Source organism: Emys orbicularis, chromosome 5 (assembly GCF_028017835.1).
Source record: "Emys orbicularis isolate rEmyOrb1 chromosome 5, rEmyOrb1.hap1, whole genome shotgun sequence".
Classification (NCBI taxonomy): Eukaryota; Metazoa; Chordata; order Testudines; family Emydidae; genus Emys; species Emys orbicularis.
This window is the reverse complement of record NC_088687.1, coordinates 64902472-64922607: the sequence shown is the minus strand read 5'-3', so window position 1 is coordinate 64922607 and position 20136 is coordinate 64902472. Positions and strand designations below refer to the sequence as shown.

Sequence of the window (20136 nt, the reverse complement as noted above, 5' to 3'; positions counted from 1 at the left end):
CTAGTATGCTGTGTGGACTTTGCAGCACTGTGGGATGCTCAGGCTAGTCACCTGAGCTTGGACTCAGTGGGTAGGGTGGGTGTGAGCTCGTCTGGCTAGGCCAAGCATCTGCAGGTGCTGCAAAGTCCACACTGCTAAAAATAGCATGCTAGCTGGAGCCCCGCTAGTTTGAGTGTGTTTCCCTGGGCTGGGAGGCTTGCACTTTCCCAATATCCTCTCCTAGTGAGTACATGTGCTTCATGTTATTTTTTCCAAAATCTAGGGGTATTTGCATTTTTCCAAGGTGAATCTCATTTTACTGTTATCTGCTCATATTTTTAATCACTCCTTTGTGTCATTGTTCTGACTTTTATGACTCTACTCAGTTTAGTATTGTCTTTGAGTTTCATAAATATGCTGTTTACTCTTGCTACCAGTTCATTAATAAAAATGTTAAATAAAACTGAACCTCCTGCTGATCTCTGTGATCTCCCACATTCTGCAACTAGACATGTTGCTTTTTATCATTAGCCTTTGTTTACAGTCTCTTAACTAGTTTTCAATGCACATGACGGTGTACTTATTCAAGCCCCTTTGAGTTAATGCAAGCTCTGTGTGCTGAGTGTCTAAAGGACTGGGTCCTTTCTCACCGTTATTGAAAATAAGACATGCGAAGCAGCAACAAAATTATAGAGGACATGAATTCTAAATGGTTTCAGTTTCCAAGAATCATAAAAGGGAAAAAATGATGTAAGGAGTTACTCATTAGGGAAAATAGTGTTGATGATGAATGAGGCTCAGGTGTCCATGCTGATTGTCCTGTATCTGTCTGCTGCCCTTGACACCATTGATCACCCATCTGCAAATTTGTGGTGGAGTAGATGGCTCATTTCTTTCTTTCTGAGACATCCCAGAGAACACTGTTGGGTAATTTCACCTCTCATTCAGGAATCTACAGGTTTCCATTCTGTCTCACCTTCTGTTCCACTGGTATATTGGGCCAATAGGAAGCTTAGCATGGAAGTATTCATTATGGTGCTTTCAGTGTGTGGATGGCACTCACCTTTTATATCTCTCCCTCATTCAGCCTAGCTGATGCAGTTGAACAATTTAGTCAATATCTAATAGTGAGACAGGTACACTGACAAGCACTAGCTAGGTGAGGCTCAGTCCAAATTAGACTGAGGAAGTACTCTTTGAATGGGGGAACTGACCTCAAAATGGGGGGGAGAGGTTATTTTTTGCTTCTTTGACAGGGGGTGTATGCCCACTTTTCATAACACAGGTTCACAGCCTGCTAATATCTGTAGAACAACAACTACTTCTTGATGCTTTATTCCATATGCATTTGGTCAGAAGACTGTAGTCCATACTTTTGGATGTGGACCATGCTATAATTATCCACACCTTTGTCATGCTGAGATCAGGTTATTGCAATGTGCTCTATCACATATGGCTACCCCCCTAGAAACAATTCAGAAACTTTAGCTAGCACAAAATGTGGCTGCCCATTAACTTTGTGGAGTGCCTCTCTCTGAGAACACATATCACATTTGCTCTTTGACTTGTAATAATCTCAAATCCATTTCCAGTGTGATTCAAGATACGATTTTTGACCAATACAATTCTATATAGTTTGAGAGCTCCTTACCTGAAAAACCAAACCTTTTCTCTTGTGATACCTCAGCAAGGGAGATCAAGTCAATCAGTCAAACTAAGAGTTCCATAGTTTAAATGGAAGGGATCGCTCTGAGTGAGGGCTCTGGACTAGAATTTTTTCACCTGCCCCCCTTGATTTGATACAGCTCACGTCTGTTGACTTTAAGGGCACACTGCAAATGTCTATCTGTTCCCATAAGCTTTTGAGGACATGTTGGCTTATAAATAAGGGAGAGTTCTCTTAATTTTGATTGGCTGCTTGGGCAAAGACCAATTAATGACTTACTTTTGGTAAAATGTTATAAATATGTTTATTGTACATGCACCCAAAAATTGTGAGTATATTTTTAAGAACTCAAAATAATTACCATATATACTCGATCATAAGCCGGTTGTTTATAAGCTGACCGCCCCCAAGATGGATAAGTAAAAATGGAATTTTTTTTATAACCCGTTCATAAGCCGACCCTATAATTCAAGGGTCAGCAAACTTTGGCTCCTGGGCCATCAGGATAAGCCGCTGGTGGTCTGAGATGGTTTGTTTACCTCGAGCGTCCACAGGCACGGAGATAAACCTAAGTAAACAAAGTGTCCCGGTGCGCCAGCTGCTTACCCTGACGGGCTGGGACAGCAACTGGTGGGGAATTTTTTTGGGGGGGGAGAAGCTGGGGGTCAGGGGAGTAAGCCCTTTGACCACCCCCCATATGACCCCACCCCAGCCCAGGACCCCCCACACTCTCCCCATCCCATCCCTTCCCAACTTATCTGGAGAGGGCCAGGTGAGGATGTCTCTGGCCTGGCTGGAGCTGCTCCGGCAGGCTGGGCAGTGCGGCCACAGCCTGCTCCGGCTGGCCAGACCGGGCGGTGCAGCCACAGCGTGCTTCGGTGGGCCGGGCGGCGCGGCCACAGCCTGCTCTGGGGGGCGGGGCCGAGCGGCACGGCTGCAGCCTGCCAGCCCTGGAGCTGCAGCTGCTTCAGAGGCTGGGGGGAGAGCAGCGTGGCCAGAAGCCTCTTCCCTTCTGGCTCTGCTGGTTGTGCTGCCTCTCCTTGCTCCCTCTGTTGGGGGGAGGGGCTGTGTCCCATCTCTCCCTCTCTATTTTTTTAGTAAAAAAATTTGGCCTATGAACGAGTATATACGGTAATTAACATAGTTGTATCTGATATTTTAGGACTTCTACAATGTGCTGCTGGGTGATGAGGTAATATAGCTATGGCTTTTAACTCAGTATTTGCATTATTAACTTTGTAAACAATTTGTTTCTGTTAGTACTGCTCTTTGGAGGGTGACACTTATTCATGTATTCACTAATTCAGAATTCATATATGCTGTTTCCAAAAGCCTCTTTGACGAATCGGTCATTAAGAATTAATTAAAGGAAGAGAGTTGGAAGTGCCATAGAGCTGTTGTGACTAAAAAGAGCTGTTTTTCATCAGTAAGGAAAAAAGGGTATTACTAAACAGATTGGCCTTCCAATTATAGTATTGTAAAACTCTTTAATATTTTATATATTCATGTGGTGAGCATATTTTAAGCTGTTAAATATTTCCCATCATGCTGATTACAGGATTGTTGGTTGGAAAAAACCTAAGGTTGATGGTGTACCAGTTTTATTACAAAATCCTCCTCCTATAAATATTTGAGTTTAATAAAATCTGGGTGAATTTCTGACCCCATTGAAGTCAATGGGAGTTTTGCTATCCACTGCATTGGGGCCAGGATTTCACCTCTGATATTAAACCAATAGCAACACATCCACTTATTCTGGTATTGCCACAAGTACTGTACCTCATCTGACAACTATCAAAAGAAATCCCTAAACTTGGCTAAAGTGAAATAGGTATCTAATGGAAAAAATGTTGAGACGTTCCAGATCAAGACGACTTTCCAAAAGAATTTGGTCTGAAATCAAATCTTATAAAGAGTTTACTTTTATTGCAAAAATTCTTAACATACATGTTATGAAAACTCCTTGCTTAATTGCCCTCCTCTCCTTTGAGGAGTATCCAGAGTGCTAGACTGTGTCCTGGCAGAACATACAAGGGTTATAAACTTTGTGCTTATTCTGTTTCTTTATACAACTTAGAATCAAAGGAAAGTTATCAGTGTATCTAGTAATGATTATGACCCACATCTCCAGCGTAGGATACATCCACATAGCAGACTAGAAACTTCACTGGGCTCTGCTGCTGGGGTTTTTGCTTGATCATTCTCTTGGGAAAGTGATTTCCCCTTCCCTATCTGGGTCCAGCTACCAAAACCCATGGATCTTTTAGATCTCTGTGCATCACAGAGTGGATATCAGACGTCCTGTGCCTCTACATTCACTCTTATCTCTCCCTAGTCGCCTCTGTGTCCCTGAGAGTGTGGCTCCTTAAGGAGCCAGGCTGCCGAGTGCTTCCCCCCCATCTGCCACATCCCCCAGAACCTCTCTCCAGAGCAATTCTACAGCATGGAGGGACTGGGTACAAAAGTTATTCCTGACTCCGGGTGGGATATTCAAAAGCACTTAAGTGCTCAAGTTCCATTGACTTTCATTGGGACTTGTGCACCTAACTCGCACCCTCTGTCATTAACTTGATGTGGATTTCCCACGGAATTGATGATGACAATCTGCCTGCTGGAGGTGCAGATTCCAGTCCCACAGAAGGGATTCTGTAGAATCCAGAAGGAACATGCCACAGAGGTAGCATTCCCTCTGCCTGCACCTTGCAGCATGGGATCCACAAGTATTTCATCCTCTCACCCCAGGGAGACATTATTTCAGTCTGTATTTCAAACCTCCAATGGTCAGTTTGTGAAAACATTAATGATTTTAAATGTTAATATTCCCTTCTCAGTTTCCTACCAAAGTCCAAGGCTCTAAACCAGAGTTCTACATCACCTCAGCCCTGAATCTTATAAGGGACTGCTAGATAGATCCCAGTGTATTGAAGACAACCGAAATAAGAGTGTTGTTTACCTGTAAATGATATTTTTGAATCACAGATATCCCAGTTTGTAGTCACATTCTCTGATATTTTAGTTATGCCATTTTTAGGAATTTAGTTAATTTTTAGTGATTGTATTACTCTTAGTACATTTTTAAGTGACCATTGCCTTATTTTGTTTCATTTAGGAATAGGAACTCTCACTAACTAATTATTATGGCTCCTCAATGTTCTTATCACTTTCTACTGCTATGGATGCTTCAGCATTCAGGATAAATGTCAGTTCAGGATTTCCTTTGCATTTGGGCTGCTTTACACCCTACTATTAGATAAAGCAGCCCTACAGCTGGTGTACCCAACCATTGGAGGATTACCCCAACATAGTGGGATCCTTGTATGCTGTTTAGTTATTCCTGTGACATCCGATTGCTCCTCCTATGGCTGGGAATACAGGGGCATGGCCAGAGCTTTCCTGAGCTCTGGCAATTATCAGTTGCAGCAACAATCCTTTGAGGTCGTTGGTAGATGGTGTAATTTAGAGCAGCTTTTGGACTGTTGTGTTTATGGTTGAGGACTGACTCAGTCCACATTGGCACCAGGTTCAGGGGAGTGCAAAAATGGCCTAAAGCCATTGTTTCAACATCCCCTCCTGAGTTGCACTTGCACTCCTTGGCTGTGATTGACAATGTTGTGCCTTTAATGCACAAGCTTTTAGCACAGTTCACCCCGGCAATCTCCTTTAGTCTCCTATTAAATCCCATTTGCCCTGCTCAGGCATTTCTGAGCTGCTCAGCCGGTCTGCTCCTTTTCCACCCTTATTTCTGAAACACGTGGCCAGAGCTGAGAGCCCAGAACCATCAGGCTCTTGTACCTTGCAATGCTTAACACATGAGCACACCTCCGATTAGTATACTCTGCTCCTTGTTCTGGCCATATGTTTTTAAGCAGAGTGGGAAGTTCTTCCTGGATTGACTGAGAGAGAGGAGCCAGTTGGCAGTAAGCGGGTATGCAATGCTCCCACCCAGCTACAATGAAAGAGTAAGATGAGGAACAGGGGAAGAGCCAGAGGAGGTAAAGAAGAAATGGGGGATAAATAAAAAGTCAAATCTCTTTCCAGTCCTGTATAAACTCTATCCAACTCTCTGGAAGTTTCCCCTCAACTCACTTACTGGAACTTGACAACTGACAGGCTTGGTTTATCTGAGAAGCAGATAATGCATTTACAGGTACCTCATTTATTTTTATTTTATTTTCTTGTTCTAGCTCCATTGACAGCTAGAATGTCTTTCTTTACCAAACATTTTTACTCATCACATGTGTACTGTAATGTAAGGTTTCCTGTGAGTGCTGAGCTTTTGGCATTCTTTTAGTCTAGGGAAAAGTTCTTGAATCATTTGTTTTGGAAAAGAATAAATGGATAAAGCACTTTCAGTCTGTCAAAAAGGTCAAATTTCATGGTTTTATTTGTGAACCTCATTAAGGATCTGGGTAATACGTTCAGGAGAAATACCTTTATCCAGAGGTTAAGCATTGTGTGGAACTGGAATAGGCTACTAAAGGGAGAAATAGAGGTTATAACCATAAATGCATTCACATGATCACTTAAAGAAGAAACCCTGAAAACATCTGGATGGACTTACAGGCATTAAATGGATAGACAACTTTCTAAGTGTGCTTCTAAGTGGGGTTTTTTTTCGGTATATTTAATATAAACAGGACATGTTATGTTCTTCTCTAAATACATGCAGACTGAACTGTTGCATAACCTTTAAGTTTTATAGGTTGTAGCTATGCCTATGTATATATTAGTATTTATAACCTTTTCATCAATTTAATTTAATTAAGATTTTTAATTAGGAAGTGAGTTTACCATATTCTTGTGGTTGTCAGATTTTTAGATACATTTCTCAGGATGAAAATAATTGGAGGGTCATCTGTAGATTTCACATATGCAGTTGTATAAAAGGGTATAGGTAACACAAAACCCAGAAAGCAAGCATGCATCAGACTCGTAGCTGTTTAACTCAGAAAATCCATGCAACCATATCGGATATCTAAGGTAACTATCTACTGTAAAGTAGCTCTAATGACATTTTGCTTGGTCAGTACTTGGATGGGAAATGTCAAAGGAAAACCACACACATTTCAAAAAGTATTTCAAATAATTCAGAAAGAAGCCACTGAAGAGCACTCCAGAACAGTTTTAATTTAGACTAGCTGAAATTGCATACCTATGTAAAGTTAATTCCTATCCAGAATTGTGCTGGGACATAAAACTTACCCACTCCAGAAAGCAGGTCAGATTTGCTTTGCAGTAATGAAACATGGGATGAGATAAGGTACATTCTCATGATTCCTGACAATGCTTTCAGTGACCTGCATTCCACTATGTGAAGAATCCCAAAGAAGTTTAATTTTGAAGTGCATCAGGTGTTCCCACAGTTATATACACTTCCACTTATTTGACCACCTGTACAAACAATCACAAGATGTGTAGAGTATATATAGTATCTGAATATGCAGTCATTCAGAAGGTATATTGTCAATTTAGATGATTACACATACAAAGAGGCTGGCTCAGTAGCAGAGTTTGAGCTTAAAAAGGGCCAGGCTGAATTTGTGACCAATTCTTGAGTTTGCCCTCCCATTGCACAGAATCCTTCCTCCCCATCTGTGCCGCTGCACCTTTGGATTTCAGTCTGAATGTTCAGGATTCTCCTCGGTGATGTTCACATTCTTAACTATTTTACCTCGCCAAAAAGTTTGTCATGTCATCCCCATATAAAAAATATTGATTTTGATGAAGAAGTACTTTATTTACTTTCAGTCTTCTGGCTGTAACATGTGAGATGATAAAGCCTTTTGATTTCTGATTAGGTTAATTTAAATGTTGCCTGTTAATAATTTTCCAGTCTCTAGAGTTCCTCAGTCTCTGGCACTGGACGATGCTTTGTTTCAACAGTTCAGCTTCAAATGACAACAAAATTGACCAGATTGTACCCCAAATTGGGTGATGGGGACCGAAACAGTCTAATATGGGCCTGGAAGAGAGGATGCTTCCTTTTGAGGCATAGGACTCCTTCCTCTGAGGAAAATCCTACTGTCCAGAGACCTGGTACAAGTATAGGGTTGCCAATTTTGGTTGGACATATTCCTGGAGGTTTCATTACATGACATGATCTTTAATTAAAGATTAATCTTTAATTCCTGGAGAGTCCAGGACAATCCTGGAGGGTTGGCAACCCTAGACAAGTAGAAGTGATATCTGGGCAACCAAGAGGGGTTGTATTTTCAGCCCTGCTTGCCATTCAAAGACAACAGGGGAAGCCTGGGGGTAGCAGTGTGACATCGGGAACAGTATTGTTAAGCTACCGGTCAGGGTGGGAGTACACCAAATAGAGTCAAGTAACTTAATGAGTAGGGAAAGAGAGAAGTTTGCTCAGTCCTTTCTCCTTTTCTTCCCTTCCACCCAGCCTGTCAAGGACCCATTTATTTGGTCTTCCATTTCTTGTCTTTTGTCACCCCCTTTAGTTAGTTTGTGGTCAATTTGACCTTGAAGGCGTTAATCTGTTTGGTATAAAATCAGGCATCGTGCCCAACTCCCCAAAAGGTATTTATCCAGATGTCTTCTCTCACAGGCTTCTCATGTCTTAAGAAATGTTTACTGTATGTCTTAGTCATTATCTGTTTTTAACAATTGCACAAACAATTGCAAAAACCTATTACTTTTTTCTCTAGATCTTACCTTTGGAAATAGATTCACATTACAGTAGACCAAAAAGGAGGAAATAAATTAGATAAAAAATCCTTTGTTTCTCTTTTCAAAATTTCGAAGAGTTGTGTAGTTGGTCAAAATAATTTTTAAAAAAGAAAATTTTAATGGAAATTTCAAATAAAAACCTTGGCAATGAACAGCTGCAGCTTGCAACCCTCCTCCCTCCAGGTGAATGGTGTTGGAAATAATCCGTTTGGCATGCTAAATTACTTCATTTCTACTATTTCCTATTCCTGACCAGAAGTGTTTGCCTAAACAGGCAGCTCATTGTTTGTTTTGTTTTTAAGTTTTAAGAGACAGAACTCACATTTATAAGAATTATATCTTGTACCATTAATTCTATTGTAGGTATATCACCTATTAATCCAGAGTTGTTTTTATTCTGTCACGCTCTATACAATGAAAGAATGAGAGACTCCTTTACATTTTAGCTTGGCATTATTTTCCAGGCAGTGCTGAACATATACAGAACGATGCTATTCCTGTCCCCTGGATGTCTAAAAGTCTCTTTTACATAGCCCAAATGAGAGTATTTGAAATTCATAAAGGGTTAATGATTAAAACTTAAATAATTGTCAATGTTAAAGGTAAGGCATGGTTAGCTTTACTCTCAACTTGTTTCATCTACAGGAAGTGTACCTTGTGGGCAGTGCAGTGCAGAATTTTCTAGATCAATTTTAACAATCTCTTTAAATGAATCTGCCCTCACAGTGGCACTCCCAAAGTACAAGCTCTTCCCTTTCATTCTTTCCTCCTACCCTGCTCTCCCTGTCCCCACATCTGAGTTTGATTTACTTAATTTTTACCTTATAGGGGAATCATGGCACTTACTTTAAAATAAGTATTGATTATAGTTAGGCTTGGCAGAATTCCAATTTTTATTTTATTTTTTATAATTTTGATGGATATTAATCTTTAGTTCAAACATTTTTTTAATCAATTTAAATTTTTGCAGTTGTGCAAAATTATGGGGGAAAGGAAAATAAACATCACAATGTCAAAATATACGAAGTAAATATCCTCAAATCAAACTCTAATTAAAGTTCTCAAGTAGAATTTTTCTTACTTTGTCTAGCTATACATTTACATTATTATTGATGGAAATATTTTTTTCAGTTTGTGTGTATACAATGAAATCATCATCTATCGATATTTACCAATAAAATCTAATCTGTCCAAACTGAAATAGAGGTGAATAGGATGAGTATTTGCTGTAATTTTAACAAGTGTCAAGACTATTGTTTAAAGAGAGAAGGTGGGTGAGATAATATATTTTATTGGACCAACTTCTGTTGGTGAAAGACACAAGCTTTTAGGCTTACATAGAGCTCTTCTTCAGGTCTGCTCTTTTGAAACCTAGTGCCCCATTGGGGGAAGAGACTTCCTTCAAATAGACAGGATTGTGCTTGTCCAATTAGTGGTTTGAGTTTTAGTTTACAGACACAATGGCTGATCTGGTTCCTGGTATGATTATTCATTTCCATTTTACCTATTCAGTTAAGGGGTCAGTATAGTGTAGTGCTTTCACAATGTTTGGAATCCTGTTATTTTCTTTGGTGGACATTCTACCTTGATAAATGTTTAAATTAGGTGATTACATTAAAGGAAACTGCTGCTAGCCTATTTCTCAGAATGGAATATCCTATAACAAACAGCAAGTTTGTGATGTTATTGCCTAATAACTGGTGAAAATGACATCACCACATATTCACAGACCCCTTAGGCTTAGTTATCTCAATTTTTCTCTACACAGTATTCTTTGATCCTACTAACTTTCTTTTACCACTGATCTACAGCTATGTCCATCCCATTCTGAAACCACCAATGTGTTTTCCATTTTTCTTACATTTTTCCACCCACACACACGCAAACGAACATGTGTTGTCAACCATCTTGTCTGTTATTTCCCTCTGACTAAAACAGTAGGATGCCTCAGCTGCTTCAGTTCCTGCTGGTCCTTAAACTGGTTGTTAGAAGACGTTCATTGAAACTTACTGCCCACATTGTCCAAAGCTGCTCTTATTTTTTTTAATTGAAAAGCAGATGGAGCATAATAGAGAATTAATGTAAATAACTTGGAAGTTATGCAGATGGTAACCATGAACTCAGCTAAATTGGATCACTCCCTTTTAAATCCTGATTTTGATTGATTTATCCCTAAAATAACTAGGATATGATATGTCTTCCCTGTGAAGCGACTTTAATACTTTTGGCTCAAATCCAATGTGAAAGGTGCTAAGTATTCTTAGCCATATTCCTGTGACATTGTTCTTCACACCCACTCTGTTCAAAAGAGGTTTCAGAAATGAATCTGCATGAACAGCCAATTCGTCTTGCTAGAAGAGACTATTTTTTCAGACTCTGGTTGGCATGCATTTGTGTACGGTGAATGAGAAGGAATACTACGCCATATCTAAAGACAAATAGCAAGCTTTATTCTCCAGTGACAGCAATTTACTTGCCTTTGTAGTCACATAAAATATTACTCTTGAAAGAGAAGAAATTCTACTATGCAAGAACAAATATTTAAAATGGAACAAGCAATGCGCAAGAGAAGCTGACGTGTTCATAGAACAAGGCTGTATGCTAAAGCAAATATATTTTTACATTGTAAACAGATTATGAGTACAAGGAAATGGAGGTGCTGAAACTTCCATTGACTAAATTACCCCATCGTTTTTCTTCTGCCCCTTTTTGGTGAATTTGCTGTAATCTTTTGATGAGCCAATATTTTTCACTCCTAACTTGCAGCATTCTTTACAGGATAATCTTGAGTATAGAAAAGAAGGGAGAGGCACCTTAGTTTTCTCAGGATATACACGTGTACTGTAAAACTTAGTATTAATGGCAGTTTTGTGCACATTTTAAAGGAAAATGAATCTCTAAATATGATATCAAAAAGTGTGGTGCTTGATATAGTGACATGAATGCCACAGTTACAAGGTTGAGACATAGGCAAAATAGCAGGCCATTACGTAATTTGAAAATAGCACTCTCATATAATCTCTGGTAATGTCATCTTTATTACTGTTGGCTCCAGTGTTTAGTGTGGAAATCTCAGTTTATACCTTATTGAAGAAATGCTCTGTGACTCAGCCAACAAAAAAGCAGACAAAGAGTCTAAATTAGGACATTCCTCATTGCATTTTGTTTCTTTTTTATTATTATAGGCTGTGCTATTTTAGTTGTACACAAGACTGACAGTCATCTGCAAATTGTGTGTGGATGTTCAGTAAAACCACAGTTTTCTTTATCAGTTTTATGCGAGTAGCAATTCAACTTGAAAGAGAATTTACTATTCTTGTACCACAAATAAAAGGCTTTAGTCCTTCAGACTTTAAATTATATTTAATTACAGATTAATTCCTCTGAAATTGTAATGCTATTACTGTACTCTCTTCCCTCTGAAATACATTCATTCTAGCTGTCAAAATTTAGCTGTGGATCTAAAAGAAGAATTACAATTACATTGTAATTTTCTTCACTATAAACCAAAGGGTAAACATTTTACTATAAAATACATAATTGAAAATATGTATTAGCATTTTTAAATAAAAATAAAATATTATAGGATAAATAGTGAATTGTAAGAGATTATTCCTCTGGAAACAAAATTAATAAATAATTTTCATAAAACAGTATGGCACAGTATAAAACTACAAGAAAAAAGTTACTATAATGATCAGTATGTGCACCACTCCCCTCTATTGGATGGGATGTCATACTTGCTTATGTGTGTGATTTTTGTCATCCTCTAATCAGTGGCTAGTTCACAGAGGATGGAAATCCTACTACTATAGCTAATGAAATTTCTTCTTTATCTATCTTTTGGGGACTCTGATTTTGGGGCTACAGGACTCGTATCCCATAAAATTAAAAATCTATCCAGTTTTGTCAGCATCTGTTCGCAGTTACTAACTTGTTACAAACTAATGCCTAACTATTGAATATGAATTTATGTGAATTTCAGATCCTTAGGAATAAGATTTGCCTTAATAGTGTGTGTGTACATCACCAATCTCCAGTGAAATATTTTTTTTTTCTTCCCATGATTCCTTATAGTAGTTAGTTCCCAACTTGAAGTAGGTAATCTTTGCAGTAGGGTCCTGTTGCTGTGTGCTTTAAAGGGCAAAGATAGTTGGTGGTTTATTCATTTCATGGTTCAAATGCTGTCTTATGATAAGCCAAGCATTTCAGTTTCCAGTGCTTTATGATAGGCTGACACCTGTTGAGAGTTTGAGGCAATGACCCTCTATGAGGAGGGTTTGCCATCATTTAAGGGTAATATGCTGCTCTAAATGCATCCATAAATGCCTTGCTTCACACATTAGGAACTTTCTAAAACTATGACCTAGAGTATTCCCTGTGTCTGGGCAGCCCTAAAGCCAGCGTAGTCAGCCGTAGGAGGAAACCACCAGTTTAGGGATAACCTCTGTCGGGGTGGAGTCAGTATAACTGCTCTAACATCATCCGTTTTTCTGTGGCAGGCATAACCAGGGCTTTCCTAAACTTCAGTGACCTCTTGTTGTTGTAATGGCCTATAGGGGCCATTGCAACCTGAACAGTTTAAATAGTCCTTGTGGCTGCTTTAATTTTTGCCAGGGGACTGTCCCGGCACACAGCTTGCCTGGGATCAGGGGAGCACCCACTGCAGATGTCCCACTCCTGAGTTTCACTGTGCTCTCCTCAGCCACACCTGAGAATCTGGGTCTGAGCATTTTACTTAGAAGCCAAAAAAGAAATATGTATTTTCTTCTGCAGTCTACTATGTTGTTTTTATATAAATCTTCCTAGACCCAGCAATCCTTGCCAACTGCACCCCCCCCCCCAAAAACAACAACAACCAACAACAACAAAAGCTTTTGATTGTGCGGGAAACAAACTGTTGCAGAAAAATAATAAAGACTTAACTATATCTGGCTTTGTGTATGTCTCTCTATTATAGGAGTACAAGTTCCCCAGCATGAGAAGATTATTACTGTGTCTACTAATGGAAGTATTCACAGTCCCAAGTTCCCACACGCTTACCCACGCAACACTGTACTGGTATGGAGATTAGTAGCAGTAGAGGAGAATGTGTGGATACAGCTTACTTTTGATGAAAGATTTGGGCTTGAGGACCCAGAAGATGACATATGCAAGTAAGTTACTTAGTTGATATACAACTTGAAGAGGATCTGGTGACAGCTATGTTGGCACTATCAAGTTTGCCAAAACACAGCACTTGCACAGTAATAAAATGTACCTTAGTAATATGTTGTCTTCAGATTGATGGCAGAAAATTATCTACACTTACAGTAAAAAGCTTTCCCCCCCCCCTTCATTTAACATATAAGCCATAGAATTATGCTGACATTAAAACGTTCAAACTCTTAGACTCTCAAAAGCAGACAGGCAGCTTTGAAAATCCAGAACGACATCCCTAACCTCAACCAAAAAATATATATAGTCATATCTGGGAGGAATACAGCTTCTGTTTAGCAGTGCAGAGCAACAGTACACAGTTTAGTGCAGGAAGTAAAGAAGAAAGTATCTCCAGTTGGTTCTGCAGAGGAAATTTGCATAGGCATATTACCTCAGATGGAATTCTGATCAAGGCATTAGAATGTAACACCCTTATTCTAATAAAAGTACCATACAATCTTATAATATCCACAAATGGTCAGGATCTCATTTCTGTATGAAAAATGGCATGTGAAGATACAGTGCCCCTTGACATTGACTCAGAGACTTTAAGGTCAGAAGGGACCATCATGATCATCTAGTCTGACCTCCTGCACATTGGAGGCCACAGAACCTCACCCATCCACTCTGGCTGAGTTACTGAAGTCCTCAAATCATGTTTTAAAGACATTATAGAAAATTCACTATTTATGCTGGTTTAAACCTGCAAGTGACCCTTGCTCCATGCTGCAGAGGAAGGTGAAAAACCCCTATGGTATCTGACCTGGGTGGAAATTCTTTCCCAATCCCAAATATGCTGATCAGTTAGACCCTGAGCATGTGGGCAAGACCCACCAGGCAGATACCTGGGTAAAGAATTCTCTGTAGTAACTCAGAGCCCTACCCATCTAGTGTCCTGTCTCTAGCCATTGGGAATTTTTGCTACTGGCAGTCGCTGATGGGCCACATGCCATTGTAGGCAGTCCCATCATATCATCCCCGCCATAAATGTATCAAGCTGTCTTGAAGCCAGTTAAGTTTTTTGCCTCCACTGCTCCCCTTGGAAGGCTGTTCCAGAACTTCATTCTTCTGATGGTTAGAAACATTTGCCTAATTTCAAGCCTAAACTTGTTGATGGCCAGTTTATATCCATTTGTACTTATGTCCAAATTGGTGCTTAATTTAAATAACTCCTCTCCCTCCCTGGTATTTATCCCTTATGTATTTATAAAGCACAATCATATCTCCCCTCAGCCTTCTTTTGCTTAGGCTAAACAAGCCAAGCCATAACACTGGTTTCATAATCATTCAGTGAGAATTGTTTCATCTACTGGATCACCAACACAGCTTTCTACAGGAACCATATCTTACTGAGTATGTTTAGCAGCCTGATGCTGGTGAAGGCTTGTCCACAGAGAGACTTAGTACACAAGTACACAGCAAGTTGGGTAGTAAATCTACAGTGCGCTAAGTCACTCAGTCACCATATGGACCCTGGTACCACACACTGAAAGTTCTATAATACATTTTGGCTGTAGGTTCATCGAAGTGTACTGTGGAAATTTTAGTGTGTGGTAGCAGGATCCACACAGCCAGTTAGTGTGCAGCAGGCTAGTGCACTGTAGATTTACATCTCAGCTTGCTGTGTTCTTAATCGCCAGGTAGGCAAAGCTCCTAATTCGTGAGATAGACAAGATTGCAATGCAGCGGGATATGGTGGCAAAACAAAAAAAAAGGCATATATGGATAATGATACTTCAAATGGGTTATTTCATCTGAGCAAAATATTGAATATGTCATTGCATTTATGTGTTCATAGACAGATATTTATCAAATAGCTCCTTCTTACTGTGAGCTGTTTACCCTGTGTACTCATTTAATTTGATTAAACTCTCTTGATTTTGTGACTTGTTTTATTTATGTCTTCTTTACCAGTATTTTGTTACAAAATTTAAATTCTAAATGAGGATATTTTTGCACTCACCTTTATTTTGTTTTCTTTGCTTGTTTTTTCTCCTTTCCATAACTAATATACAAATGTACACCTCTGAAGGGAGTAATTCTTTCCTCTTATTGCATCCTTATCAGACATACTATGTACTGTACAGCATATGTTTGCTGAAATGTGTGCACTCCCTTTGCACAATATTTTATATATACATATTTCCAAGTGAAAACTTAGCTTGCTTTTTCTTTTCTTTGCATATGGCAGAGTGAAGTGACAAGTGAAAGAAAATCCAAGTAAGGTGCTTCATTTGTCCACTTGCAAAGAAAAAGTAAGACAAGTTGAAATGTTCTTTTAATTATTTAACTTGCCAGCTATTGAGCAATATTTTTCTGGGAGTACACTTATTCTGAGTAAACAGTTATTGAATGCAAACAAATATTAGTGGTGAAATTTAAAAAATCCCAAAGCAAAAGATGCATTCACAAAAATACTTACAATCATTGCATGCTCAAATTTGTGCATGCTAGGGATGTTCATTAATCACAGTTAACTCATGTGATTAACTCAAAAAAATTAATTGTGATTAATCGCACTGTTAAACAATAGAATACCAATTGAAATTTATTAAATATTTGTGGATGTTTTTCTACATTTTCAAATATATTGATTTCTATTACAACCATGAATACGAAGTGTACAGTGCTCACGTTATATTATTATTTTTTATTACAAATATTTGTCCTGTAAAAATGATAAAAGAAATAGTATTTTTCAATTCACATTGTACAAGTACTGTAGTGCAATCTCTTTATCGTGAAAGTGTAACTTACAAATGTAGATTTTTTTTTTGTTACATAACTGCACTCAAAAACAAAACAATGTAAAACTTTAGATCCTACAAGTCCACTCAGTTCTACTTCAGCCAATCACTAAGACAAATAAGTTTGTTTATATTTATAGGAGATACTGCTGACTGCTTCTTATTTACAATGTCACCTAAAAGTGAGAAAAGGCATTCACATGGCACTTTTGTAGCCAGCGTTGCAAGGTATTTACGTGCCAGATATGCTAAACATTCGTATGCCCCTTCATGCTTCGGCCACCATTCCAGAGGACATGCTTCCATGCTGATGATGCTCATTTAAAAAAAAAAAAGTATTGATTAAATTTGTGACTGAACTCCTTGGGGGAGAATTGTATGTCTCCTGTTCTGTTTTACCTGCATTCTGCCTTATATTTCATGTTATAGCAGTCTTGCCTGATGACCCATCACATGTTCGTTTTAAGAACACTTTCACAGCAGATTTGACAAAACCCAAAGAAGGTACCCATGTGAGATTTCTAAAAATAGCTACAACACTCGACCTAAGGTTTAAGAATCTGAAGTACTGTCCAAATCTGAGAAGGACGAGATGTGGAGCATGCTTTCAGAAGTCTTAAAAGAGCAACATTCAGATGTGGAAACTACAGAACACGAACCACCAAAAAGGAAAATCAACTTTCTGCTGGTGGCATCTGGCTCAGATGATGAAAATGAACATGCATCAGTCCACTCTGCTTTGGATCGTTATTGAGCAGAACCCATCACCAGCATGGATGCATGTCCTCTGGAATGGTGGTTGAAACATGAACATGACATATGCATCTTTAGCGCATTTGGCACGTAAATATCTTGCGACGCCGGCTACAACAATGCCACGAGAACACCTGTTCTCACTTTCAGGTTACATTGTAAACAAGAAGCAGGCAGCATTATCTCCTGCAAATTGTAACCAAACTTGTTTGTCTGAATGATTGGCTGAAATAGGACTGAATGGACTTGTAGGCTCTAAAGTTTTACATTGTTTTATTTTTGAATGCAGCTTTTTTTTCTGGGCTTTGGAGTGGAGCCCGGAGCTGGAGTGCGGAGCAGTGGAGCTGAAGGTTTTGCCTGGAGCTGGAGCGGAGCCGGAGCACAGCTCCAAAGCCCTGTTTTTTGTACATAACTCTACATAAGTAAGCTTAACGGTCATGATAAAGAGATTGCACTATAGTACTTGCATTAGGTGAATTGAAAAATACTATTTATTTTGTTTTTTACAGTACAAATATTTGTAATCAAAAATATAAAGTGAGTATTGTACCCTTTGTATTCTTTGTTGTAACTGAAATCAATATATTTGAAAATATAGAAAAAATCCAAAAATATTTAAATAAATGGTATTCTATTATTGTTTAACAGCACGATTAATCACGATTAATTTTTTTAATCGTTTGACAGCCCTAGTGCATGCAAACCAGGAAGTTGTACAGGAAATTACCTGATGCGCAAATGTAATTGGTGGTTGTGTAGTGAATGTATATTTTTGAGGGTGTTTTGGCTTTAAAAGTTAGACCTAAGTGCTCAGAGAAAGTGAAATGTAAGTGATTAATTTAATTTCTAAACAAAACTAAAGAAAACAACCAATATTCTGATTTTAATATTCTAATTTAAAATAAAACTTAAAATACTACTACTACTACTAATAAAACTAAATAAAGGAAGAAGGAGGATATCAACTAACTTATCTGGTGTGAAAGGAAGATAAATAGCTATTTAAGTCAAATTCAGGAAGTATTGAAATGTGATTAAAATATTACTATATTAAATGGACCCTGAAGGTGGCAGTTGCCACTGAGAATTATCTGCATGCACTCCAACTGCATTAACAGTGCTGGGTGTACCTGTGTTACCAGCTTTGCCCATTACTTTGGGGTATGGTCATTTATTAGGGTTACTCTTCTTGTAGTAACCCACTTGATGAGCAAACCCCACAGGATTTTTGGGTGCTGCAGGGATCTTTTAGCTTAGGTACAAGGAGTGTTGCTGCAGAGTGAATGATGAAACCAAAAAACACTCACGGGGATGCGGGGGGAGGAGAGAGAGAGAGAAGCAACCAGCTTAATCACAAAAGTTATTTATTGCCAGGTAATAACCATAGGGGAGCCAAACAAACAAAACAGTAATAATATTAAATCTAACTTAAATTTGATTATAAAAGTCAGGTTTACAAAACTATAACTGATCACACAAGTCAGGGTCAGAAGGTTATACCGAGAGAGAGAGAGATGGGTTCTCACCTCTCTATGAAGCTTGAATTGATCGGGGCCCTAGGTGGTGGTGATAGCTGAGGGTCCGGAGTGCTGGAGACAGGCAGAGCCCCCAGCATGACCAGTCAGGAGAAGATGAAGTACCAATGGAACTGATGCAGATTTTGGATCCAGGCATCAGAACACTTACTTGAGCATGGATCCAAGGGGGGTTTTGCAGAGAAACAACAATGGTTCAAGGGAGAACACTAGATTTGTTTGTGTAAACAAAGGAGAATACCAAAGTTGTTTTGTTCAGGCTAGACAGTGGGAGCTGATCATTCCTAGCTTTGGCAGTGTTTCTTGGTGGGAGCTCACAATGCAGTTAGGGAGCTTCACTATTTTGGATAACCAATAAAGGATTTATTCCTAGAATTGGTCTGATAACTACTGAGCTGGGTGTGTGCAGGCGTGGGTTCATTAACATCTGGAGCAGAGATCTCCCATCATGCAGTGCTTCCCTGCTTTTCTGGTCCCAGAGTTCCATGCGGTTCTTTCCTTGGAATCGCTGTTCTCCATTCTGTATGCTAAGGGAGATGCAGATAAGTCTAGGGGAGTTTCCTTAATACTTATCCTTATCCCACGGGTTTAGGTGTGTCTCCCACTGTCTTTTAATTGTTTTTTGTAAGTCTTTCTTCTGATGTAGATTTGGTTCAAAGCAGAGGCTTGGGGGGGGGGAGGGCTTTCATGAGTCAGACAGGCTGGGTACTGCGCCCTGGTTCCCCAAGAACACAGAGCTGCTAGGTAACACCTGTATTGCATGGTGGTGTAGTAAACTGGCGCAGCTTGGAAGAGTTCTGATTGTATTATAAGGAGATCTGGGTCTGAGTGTGTTATCCCTTTGTGTATTATCAAAGGAAAGAGATACATGTGTAACTTGACGTTTGAATCTGCCTCCTTTCAATACAGAATTTTTTGCCATAGGTACTGTCAGTAGTGAAGTCAGATATGAGAGCATTCTGTGGATTTAATGATAGGTAGGGGAAAGTATAGGTTTAGGTGGTACCCTGAATGCAAGTGTTCAGGGGTTGTAAAAGGGTACAACGTGGTTGTTAAATTTTACAAATGTGGTATTCTATTGGGGGAGTAGGCTAAGTGTTTGATCATAGGGCAAGTTCAAAGCACTTGTCCATTATAGTGAAAAGGCAGAATGGGAGTGGGTGTGTTATGGGCATACTGGGGCATTGCTTAAAGAGGGAAGAGTTAAGGTTGTGTGGATGGTTACCTTAACTCTGTATTTCCTACTTTTCAGCAGTTTGAGTTTTGCTGGACTCAAATGTTCTGGAAGGGGACAAGCTATCACTGAGCAACCTTAACTCTGCATTAGCACATTTTTTTGCCATTTCATTTTCTAGTTTTTTAAACAAAAAGCAATGTTTGTTCGTACGAGCTGGTGGTCATTTAGGAAGTTTAGATGTCACTTAGGTTTGCAGTTGCTATGCTACTGTGGTGAGACAAAAATCTAAAACTAAGCTTTTATATAGTGCTTTTCATCAGTAGATCTCAAAGAACTTGACATCATTATCACCATTTCTAGATAGGAGAGTGAGGCACAGAGAAGTGAAGTGACTTGCCC

At 39.1% G+C, this 20136-nt stretch overlaps 1 protein-coding gene across 1 annotated transcript in view; it reads left to right on the top strand.

The window, feature by feature from the left end:
• Window positions 1–20136, top strand: part of PDGFC (platelet derived growth factor C) — a 227784-nt gene that overhangs the window by 108233 nt on the left and 99415 nt on the right. The window contains exon 2 of the mRNA XM_065405478.1: window positions 13287–13482. Within this exon, the coding sequence (XP_065261550.1) occupies window positions 13287–13482 (196 nt within the window). The remainder of the gene's footprint in view (window positions 1–13286; window positions 13483–20136) is intronic.